This window comes from Cibotium barometz, chromosome 39 (genome assembly GCF_041138505.1).
Source record: "Cibotium barometz isolate CiBa-2024 chromosome 39, ASM4113850v1, whole genome shotgun sequence".
NCBI lineage: Eukaryota > Viridiplantae > Streptophyta > Polypodiopsida > Cyatheales > Cibotiaceae > Cibotium > Cibotium barometz.
Genome location: NC_141084.1, coordinates 192,984 through 204,359, shown reverse-complemented (window position 1 = coordinate 204,359; position 11,376 = coordinate 192,984). Strand labels below are relative to the sequence as shown.

General features: G+C 41.5%; 1 protein-coding gene across 2 annotated transcripts in view; it reads right to left on the bottom strand.

Moving 5' to 3' along the window:
* Positions 1 to 1,549: 1,549 nt before the first annotated feature.
* Positions 1,550 to 11,376, bottom strand: part of LOC147615603 (PH, RCC1 and FYVE domains-containing protein 1-like) — a 60,352-nt gene continuing 50,525 nt past the window's right edge. For both annotated transcript variants that reach the window (XM_086778106.1, XM_086778107.1), the window contains exon 9: positions 1,550 to 2,171. In XM_086778106.1, the coding sequence (XP_086634232.1) occupies positions 2,069 to 2,171 (103 nt within the window). In that variant the 3' untranslated portion in view covers positions 1,550 to 2,068. The remainder of the gene's footprint in view (positions 2,172 to 11,376) is intronic.

The window sequence follows — 11,376 nt, the reverse complement described above, 5'->3', positions numbered from 1 at the left end:
AAGACTTGTAGTGAAAGCCTTCATATAGTTGAAGCGCATTCAAGATCTCCCATCAAACTCTCATCAATTGCCACAAAGTTCCCATTGGCTGCGGATCTTCACTTGTGCATCGTCTGATGTGTCATTCAAAGCATGTAACTCAACACCCATGTAACATCAACACCGACCAACTTGAGCCACTGAAACTGAACGTAATTTGATAAGTTACCATCCCTTCCATCATCCATCTTCTACAAGATATCACTCAACCGACTTCTCAATATAAATAGAGAGAGCTCATGTGTTTTGATAACTCAACCATGTCCTACCGCACCTCTGCTGCCACTGCCAGCATGTGCCATCTCGGCTACTACGAATCGTTCCTAACGTTCACATGATAACTCGACCATGTTAGACAGGGTACTCAGTTGTGCTAGTTTTTAATCTCTCATTTGTAAAGCATTCAACAATTTGAATAAATATACACAATTTTCGGGGGGGTTTTCTACAGACATAAGGTTAAAAATGGCCCTTTGACCTGGAGACTAGAGGAGGAATCCATCTCTACATCCAATGCCACAGTCAATGGTGTACATTATTGAGCATTAGGCCTCTCGTGCAGCATCATGCTTGTTGTTCACAGATGTCTAAATGCAAGTAGTTGCCTCAAGATGGCAACTGAAACCCTCTCCCTGAGTACATTATGTATGCTATGCTACCCATGTTTCCTCCTTTCCACCTAGCTCTGTCCCCACTCTGGAAGAGATATGTAAGGATCTCTCTTGCCGCAGTCAATGGTGTACATTATTGAGCATTAGGCCTCTCGTGCAGCATCATGCTTGTTGTTCACAGATGTCTAAATGCAAGTAGTTGCCTCAAAATGGCACAGCTGAAACCCTCTCCCTGAGTACGTTATATATGCTACGCTACCCATGTTTCCTCCTTTCCACCTAGCTCTGTCCCACTCTGGAAGAGATATGTAAGGATCTCTCTTGCGCACGCTTGAGTTTTTTGCTGTCATAGCCCAGCCAGCAGACCATGTAATCCATCTAGTGGCACCCAAGTGCATGGAATGGGATAACATCTACTTCTAGGTTCTCTGCACGCCCGCACAGATAGAGAGATGATGAGGCTTTTTCTGTCATAGCCCAGCCAGCAGACCATGTGATACATGTAGTGGCACCAAAGTGCACGGAATGGGACTAGGTGTAGGTTCTCCGTGAGTAGTTATTTAGTCCTCTCGAAGTCCACTGCCAGATACTACGCCTCCTGCAATACCCAAGCCACCATTACCATTTCCTACCTGGTCTTAGCCCTTCTGTTACCTTGCTAGGGAAAATCTTCACTTGACCATGGCTTACGCTCCAGTCACACCTTGATGGTTTAGATCAGCTAGCACACTGGTTTATGAATGAGAGAGAGTTTTGCAGAGTCAACTGCATGTTTTTTTTATTCAGATTGAAATCTTAAACTAACAATTCTTTGGACCCTCCTTTTTATTGCTTCATTTATATTGTACACATTTGGGACCAGAGTTTTGCAGAGTCAATCGCATGTTTTATTATTCAGATTGAAATCTTAAACTAACTTTTCTTTGGGCCCTCCTTATTGCTTCATTTATATTGTACACATTTGGGACCACAGGCCACGTGGCCAGCCTTCACCAATACAGGTCATTGTGAAACTCTGTTGAGTCTTGCATATGATGCTCCTCCACAAATCTAGGAATGAATCAAATAAAATCAGTACAATCATGTACAGCGTGCCGATACGACAGTCCCATCAAACTACCTTTACGCAGTCACAAGTCTGAGGCACATGCTAGCACCAACTTTACGTTTCTATACCATAATGAGACCACTGCAAATCCAGCTGCTTGAGCCAAACTTACATTAGCATCAGCAGCCAGTGCATCCAACTTCCTTAGTGGCAGTCAGCAGAACCATTCCCATCTTCTATGAGCTCCATTCGTTGTATGCCATGATTGGAAGAAACTACTCATCTGGGAGGAGGGGGCCGCGGGGGGCGGGGGGGGGGGGGGGGTGTTTGTGGGGGGCGGGGCGGGGGGATAAGGTGGTGAAGCATTGGATCAAACAATACTGTTCAGGCCCCGAACATTGTATTGTTCATATACTTGAACGCGATTCTCAGCCCACCACTGCTCAGCTTGCTTCTCGCTAAATTTTTTCCGGCTGGACACACAACAAAAAGGTAAAAATCATTCTACCCCAAATAAAAATGCAAATAAAAAAAAAAAAGAAAAACAAATAAACATAATGATTAGAAAGAATGATTATAGAAGCTCTCTCTCTCTCTCTCTCTCTCTCTCTCTCTCTCTCTCTCTCTCTCTTGACACGAGGGTATGCAGCCTTGGGATCATTAGAGAAGTGTGCTCATGTACAATTCCAAGAACCTAGAGCAAAGCTATGGCTATTTGACACATTGGCCACTCCTACACTAATAGCTCATAGAAACAGAAATGGAGGGTGAGGAGGAGTCCACATGCCTAGAGGCTGTGGATGTATATGATGGATGGGGACATATGGAGACACCTCTTGTGATGATGATCTCACGGATGATCAGGATGAAGCCATCTGTGCCACATGAGATTGTACAGGCTGCGATGGGAGCCCCACCGATGGTCATAGAGGCCCTGTTCCAGACAGTGACATTCCAATTTCCTATAAAGATTATGGGACCTCCATCTACACAAATACCCTCACTTAACTTTTGTGTCCTCTAGACAGCTAGCCTAGGAGTATTGGTATGCACAGGTGGTTACATGGTTTGGACTTCATGGCATCCAGGTGGATGCTTTGCTGCCATTTCAGTATAAAGAGGCCAGAGTGATCCGGCAGGATATCATCAGGCTTGATACTCAAAGTCCTTGGAGGCCACCCCCACAACCATTTGGGACGAAAATGAGCTTCTACCGTGACCACATGCTTCACTTGACAGAGGATGGCTTCATCACACGGCCGAGATACATGCATACACACCTATCTTTTTAAGTGAGGTGTGCCAGATCCGTACATCCTCCCATCACTTGCGGATAGAGACAAACAAATATGGACCAGTGAGGATTGCACCAGCAGATCAGATATGTGAGTTGTGTCACACACAGGCTGAGACAGAGGAGCATTACATATGTAGGTGCCGGTATACTACGAGATCGGGGGGGGGGGGGGGGGGGGGGGGATTCTGCTGTCTCTTCTGTGATGGATTTGGTCCACTTTCTAGGGTCATGGACTACCATGATCAGAGATGCCTAGGACTCTTCCTCTTGGAGCTCCGCAGACAGAGAGTCCCTACTACACCACAAGCCAACAGCAACGAGGGGAACAAGGCAGAGGGCACTTACAGACTTCTTCCGGGCAAAGACTTTTAGAGCAGTTCCCCCTCCATCTGGATCCCATGCAGAGACCTCTACAAAGCAGCCCCCAGGTGGCAGTAGTTCGAGCCCGATCGAGAGAAGTGCGATTAGACAGAGCCACTGAGCTTTGCAGAGCATGACACCCTCACCCACCAGAGCCTCACCCACGACCCCGATACTTCAGGCACATCGTGGCCATCATCTCCCACCATAGGAGGACCTTCTCTCGCCAACTCAATCCCAGCACCCTGAGCACCATGCAGCAGCTCCCGATGAGGGATATACGGTAGAAGGCTATACGCTCTTAGTTCTAGTACCAACTTTAGCTTTTCATTTTTAGTTCCTAGCATTTCCATTTTTTATGTAACTCAGACATTGTATCACATGGACGATGTAATTATTTTGGTCTCATAGGTCACTTTGGCCTTTTGAAGACGGGACCCCGACACCCCCCCCCCTTTGCAGATACATGGAGGGAAGGCAAGGATATGACACAAGAGCGGCCCCTCATCATTAGATTCCCTGATGCCACCAGTAGACAGGCCTTCTTAGACAGGCGGGCTGCCCTCCAGGGCGCACAGGTGTACATGGGAGATGATCTCACTCCAACACAGGTAGCACACCGGTGTGAGGCGATGGTGACTGTTCATGAGGCCCGCAGAGTAGGCAAGCGGGCTATCTGCAGAGATGGTAGGGTCATTATCACTGAGCACCGTCTCAAATAGGGACGTTTATGAGACCAAACACCTGAGGTTGGCAGTATGGAACTGCAATGGCATGCTGTGGTCGAATCCAAGAGACTTGAGCGAGATTCTCACAGGCAGGGATGCCATTTTTTATACAGAGACTCATCAAAGCCCTGAGAGGGGCTTACCATACATCGCCGGGTATGAGTGGGAGTCAGCTTTTTGAGGCAAGACCCGCACATCAGGAGTAGTACGTGGCTCTAGGGGCGTAGCTGTCCTTTTTAGATCCCATCTCCAACAGATTTTCAGCATCGTTCGGAAGGACGAGGATGCACGGTATCTTTGGGTGCGGCTACAGCTTAGTAGTGTCAGAGTCATCCACATTGCTGTGTGTTATTTTACACCATGCCACTCCCCTTACGCCGCACAGCATGGCCAATCACCGTACTTACCATTATATGGGGATATCATGGAGTTTTCACAGCTGGGGGATATCCTCTTGCTCGGGGATTTCAACGCCAGGATGGAAAGTCAGCAGGTCCCACTACTCGATCTAGACGACCCTATCAGACTACATGAGCTGGACATCACTGACACAAGGCTGCAGAGCGACAATCACAAGACCGTGAGGAGGTCGCAGTGTATGGGAGATATTTTTTAGAGCTGGGAGCTGCACATGGTCTCGTTATCTATAACGGGATGTCCCGATGGCCCTCCTCCGGCGCCCTCAACTCCTTCCCTCACTCAGGAGGTACTAGCACCGTGGACTACCTTATGGGATCTCCGGCTTTGTGTAAGATTCCTCCCCAGCCTCTTAAGATATCCAACATCTTCCCCTGTAATCAATCCCCTCTTCAGAAATATAAAAGATCTTATTTCTAACTGTTTTAATCTAGAGAGAGAAAATATTCTAGAGAGAGAATATTCAGATTTTGAATATTTTTAGATAGAAAAATTTCTCATATTATTAAAATGAATTTTCCTGAAACAGAAATTCAAAAAGAACTTTCCAATGTGCAATTGGAATAAATTAAAAATGGGTATAAAGGACCTTAGCCTAAGAGTCTAGATTTTCAGAAATTTTTGGATTATGATCCAATTAAGGTTCCTATGGGCCAATAAGATTAATCCATGTGTGGGGAGGAGATAAATCCAATTTGTAAAAGAAATTATCCAAAAATGAGTAAATGCTCACATAAGATGAAGAGTTGACTATGTACAAGGTTTATTAGTAAGAAACTATAAGTAATATAAAAAATATGAGATATTTTGGGTATCCAAAAATGAGTAAATACTCACATAAGATGAAGAGTTGACAATGTACATATGTAATAATAATTCCATTTTGGGTATAATAATTCCATTTTGACACATATGTAAGGAAGGGGAGTCCATTAAAGGAGGTGCATATTTCACATGCTTGAATGAGTTTTAAACTAAAAAATAATGTGATATTTTTATCTCTCCTCTCTCTTGAATCAAACCAAATCAAAATGGAACCAAACCGAATCAAAAAGAAACCAACCTAGATCCAAATCTAGTCCAAATTCAACCAAACTGAATTTGAAAAATTCTAGAATTCAGTTAGCTTTGGTTAGAGCTTCCCTCTCCTATAAATAGAACATGAGTCCTTTGAAAAAAATAGGAGAATTTTACTATATTAGAATTATGCTGAAATAATGCTAATTTTTACTATTCTCTAAAATTCTCTCCAAATTGATGAAATTGGAGCTTCCCTCTTTCTTCAATCTCCATTGGTGGCTCCATCAACATACTAAACCAATTGATTGGTTGGGGGCCTCTACCGTGAACAAAGAATCAAGCAATTTGTAAAGTAAATGGTGAATTTTGATCTTTTCTATAATTTCTCAATGCTTCTCTCTTCTCAACCCCTCTCAAGCTTGAGAAGCTTAATTGGAATGGTTTTTGAATGCTATTGAAGTTAATTGATGAATGGTAGTAAAGAATTACATATATTGAGAAATGCTATTGTGTTTAATTGATGAAAGATAGTAAAGAATTACATAAATTTTCATTTATGCTTAATTCTAATGGTTTTTATGTAATTTCTCTCTCTCACTCAAGAAATGGTCATACTCATGACCTATTCTCAATCCAATTGAAGCTTTTCATAAAGCTTTTCCTTAATCTAAGATTAATCTATGCTTGAGGTCAATTTAATGGCTTTTTTCTATGCTTTTAGTTTATGTATTTCATGAATATTGATGATTCAATCCATTATGATTAATGATCCAATTAGGGATCATTCTAATCATTTTCTTAATGATAAGCTTTATATTTTAAAATAATTGAGATTTATCAGTCATAGCAGCGGAGCTATGACAAAATTTTTGTAAAAATTACACATAAAATAAATTCATTCAAAGTATGAAAAGAGGAGGACTTCCTACCATATTCTAAGAATTATCATCCTAGATTAATTGAAAGAATTTCATTGTAATCATAGAAAACTTGATTTTTATATTATGCATAATTGATTTTCATGCATAAAGGTATGCATAAAAGATTATTATTTTAATGTAAAAGTGTTACTTTTATCATAATTATATTTCATGCATAGAGGTATGCATAAAAGATTATTATTTTAATGTAAAAGTGTTACTTTTATCATATTTGAATTTCATGCATAGAGGTATGCATAAAAGATTATTATTTTAATGTAAAAGTGTTACTTTTATCATAATTGGATTTCATGCATAGAGGTATGCATAAAAGATTATTATTTTAATGTAAAAGTGTTACTTTTATCATATTTGGATTTCAAACATAGAGGTATGCATAAAAGATTATTATTTTAATGTAAAAGTGTTTTTTTTATCATATTTGGATTTCATGCATAGAGGTATGCATAAAAGATAATTATATCAATGTAAAAGTGTTACTTTTATCATATTTGGATTTCATGCATAGAGGTATGCATAAAAGATTATTATTTTAATGTAAAAGTGTTATTTTTATCATAATTGAATTTCATGCATAGAGGTATGCATAAAAGATTATTATTTTAATGTAAAAGTGTTACTTTTATCATATTTGGATTTCATTCAGAGGTATGCATAAAAGATTATTATATTAATGTAAAAGTGTTACTTTTATCATATTTGGATTTCATGCATAGAGGTATGCATAAAAGATTATTATTTTAATATAAAAGTGTTACTTTTATCATATTTGGATTTCATGCATAGAGATATGCATAAAAGATTATTATATTAATGTAAAAGTGTTACTTTTATCATATTTGAATTTCATGCATAGAGGTATGCATAAAAGATTATTATATTAATGTAAAAGTGTTACTTTTATCATATTTGGATTTCATGCATAGAGGTATGCATAAAAGATTATTATTTTAATGTAAAAGTGTTACTTTTATCATATTTAGATTTCATGCATAGAGGTATGCATAAAAGATTATTATATTAATGTAAATGTGTTACTTTTATCATATTTGGATTTTATGCATAGAGGTATGCATAAAAGATTATTATTTTAATGTAAAAGTGTTACTTTTATCATATTTGGATTTCATGCATAGAGGTATGCATAAAAGATATTTTTTTTATACTAAAAGTGTGATTTTCATCATAAATGGATTTTATGCATAAATTAGATGCATAAGAGAAATTCTTTTATTCTAAAAGTGTAATTCCTACTAAATTAGATTCATGCATGGAAAGATGCATAAAGAATTTATTTTAATCCAAAAGTGTCATTCTCATTTAAAATGAATTTATGCATAGAAAGATGCATAAAAGATTGATTTTTATTTCGAAAGTGTTAGTCTCCTTAAATGGAATTTATACATAAATAGATGCGTAAAGAAATCTTATATCAAATATAAAAATTCTCTTGTATTCTATAAATAGATATTAGAATGTGATAAGAGGTATATGAGATGTGATAAGATGCGTATGGAAAGTGATAGGATGTGATAAGAGGTGTATGAGATGCGATAAGATGTGATAAGATGCGTTTGGGAAGTGATAGGATGTGATAAGAGGTGTATGAGATATGATAAGATGTGATAAGATGCGTATGGAAAGTGATAGGATATGATAAGAGGTGTATGAGATGTGATAGGATGTGATAAGATGTGTATGAGATGTGATAGGATATCATAAGAGGTGTATGAGATGTGATAGGATGTGCTAAGATGAGTTAGGATGTGATCAGATGTGTATGGGATGAGGTAAAAAGTGTATCTGATGGGATAAGATGTATATGGGTTGTGATAGGGCGAGAATGAATATGATGTGGATGTATGAATGTAGATATGGATGTGAATGTGAATGTGGATGTGTATGTATGGATGTATGGATGTGGATGTGGATGTATGTATGTATGTGGATGTGGATGTATGAATAAGGATGTGAAAATGGATGTATGTATGTAGATGTGGATGTGTGGATGTGAATGTGAATGTGGATGTGAATGTGGATGTATGGATGTAGATACGGATGTGGATGTATGTATGTGAATGTGGATGTATGAATGAGAATGTGAAAATGGATGTATGCATGTAGATGTGGATGTGGATGTGGATGTGGATGTATGGATGTGGATATGGATGTGTATGTATGAATGCGGATATGGGATTGGATCTATGATGTGGATGTGGATATGGATGTGTATGTATGAATGCGGATATGGGATTGGATCTATGATGTGGATGTACGAACATGGACATGTATGTAGAATAATGAATGTGAATGTGTATGTGAAATAATGTGTCGTCGATATGAGTGAATGGATGAGAATGAGTACACATTGAATGGAATGTGGAATAAGTAATGTGGACTGAGGAGGGATAATGTGGAAAGACGAGAGTTCGATATAGAAACTGTATTTTGTGACTGTTTGTAAATGACTGTTTTATGTCAAGAATGCTGGGGAAGCATTTTGACCATCTTATGGATTAAGATCATGGAGACCTAACTGATAAAGTTACAACTGCTGACGGAGAGTCAACGGAGGATGTCTCGCGTAGCAAGGTCGACCGAGGTCTTGACCAGCCTCGGTTCGATTTAAATGGTAAGCTTCCGGTACGGTGGATGAGGGACCAAGGAAGAGTGAAGCGCTAGGTCACCTGAGAAGGATCCTAGAGGGTGTTGACCATACGGTGCTCGGGCTCTGGGTCGCCGAAGATACCCACACATGCGTCGTGAAAGATATTGGAACAAGGAGTAACAGTTGTTTTCTGAAACCGGGCATGGATCTGGTTGATAGACCTTGCTGGTCCTCAACGGATGAGTCCATGGCTCTCTTATATGGATCTGTTGATTGATCTTGCTGATCTTCAACAAGGATTCCATCTTGATTTTTATATGTGAAAATATTGTCGGGTACTATGAGCTAGGAACTATTGAAAAGGCCCCTGAGTGAACAGGTGGTGAGCGTTCTGGTTGCCAATGATGCCATAAGTACACCGATGAGTGAATGATTGGAAATATGGATTTAACTAGAGATTTTGAGGATAGTGATCAGTGACATAATGGTTTCATTAAAGAATTGTTTAAAGTTAGCTGATGCTGAGAAAAAGGCAATTTCATATTGGGTGCGTAAGTGGTGTGACTAGTTTTAAGTTTGCATGAACTTCCGGCTAGGGGGCCTGGGAACTCTTTTCCCTGGTACCCGGGACAAAACCTAACCAAATTCCTAATTGCATCCCATCACTACAGTGGTTGGGAGGTTGGCTAACCCATGGAACTGGATGGGACAGCAGGGTTCTCCCCTCCATCGACATAGGCAATCCATATCTCATTATCCCGAAAGGGGGACAGGCCGTCCTATGCTATGAAACCAAGGAGGACAAGATCAAGGTTTTGCGACAATCCAAGGCACTCCAACCAAGCTGTGGCTCGCAGATGAGATTACACCTATGCAGCTCAAAAACAAAACCCCACTAACTGGCTCTCTCCTACGTACCACAAGCATTTCATATTACACATGGTAGTTGACCCTTAACTTTTTATTTTTATTTTCAATGTTCACGCTTGTGCGCACTTGCGCCGAAGTGCACCCCGAAGTGGATTGTAATGATTGTGATGTCATGTCTTTTGGTCCCATATGCCTTCAAGGCATTCCGCGGACGTTAATACGACTCTCTCTCTCTCTCTCTCTCTCTGCGCCCACCCCTCCCGCTGCCTGCCTCGCCCCCCTTCACCCCCCTTCGCCCTCTCTCCCGCTGCACCCCCCCTCCCGCTGCCCCCTTCGCTCTCTCTCCCGCTGCACCGCCCCCCCCCCCTCTCCGGCTGCCTGCCTCGTCCCCCTTCGCTCTCTCTCCCGCTGCCTGCTTGCGCCCCCCCCCCTCCCCGGTGCCCGCCTGCGCCCCCCCATTCGCTCTCCCTCCCGCTGCCTGCCCTTCGCCCCTCCCTCCTGCTGCCTGCCTGCGCCCCCCCCACTTTGCCCACATCTCTCCCTCCCCTCCTCCCCGCCTGTGCGCCTTCTTGCCTGCCTGCACTCCGCTTTTTGACCCCTCCATCTCTCTCTCTCTCTCTGCCCATGCTGCCATTTAGGTTTCTAGCTGCGTTTTAGGGTTTGGCTGCACTTTCTGAATTTCAGATCTGCAATCTCTCTCTCTCTCTCTCTCTCTCTCTCTCTCTCTCTCTCTCTCTCTCGCTTCTTCCATGGCTTCCCCCTTGCGCAACCCGACGAAGGCGACCTTTATGGTCACAAACAAGAGGATAACAAATGTGGAAAAGGAGATGAAGGAATGGAAGGCGGAGATGGAGGGATGGTGGAAGGAGAAAGCCAACTTTCTCCAAATGGTATTCAATGAGGGTAAGCGGTGGAAAGAGGAGGAGGAGGACCTCATAGTAGAAGTCAAAGACCTTCACGGGGAAGTCAACACGCTCAAAGGCGTAATTTCAGCTCTTCAGAGGGAGCTTGTAGAGGCTAAGGCAAATGGTGGACTTGAAGAAGGTGAAATTCAGCCATCCATGATAGAAGAGCTCAAGGTTATCAAGGAACAAGTACGGGCAATTAAGGAAGAAGAGAAGCAACACGAAGCAAAGACTTCCTCATGGGTGGAAGTCATCACCAAGACTCAAAGGAAGATGGATGAAGCGGAGAAGTGGATAGAGGTCCCCAAGAAGGGTAAAGGTAAGGAGACAACAACCCCTACACTTACATTCATTAACATGACTTTGGAAGAGGAACAACGAGGACGTACACGTGCTTTGCATGTGAGGATTACCGGTCTTAAAGACGGGGATAAAAATGAAGAGGAGGTGAAAGAGCTTATGGTGTTGATGGGGATTGACAGTCCGGCACACGCAAAATCCTGGAGAGTGGGCAAAAAAAGCGGAGGCAACG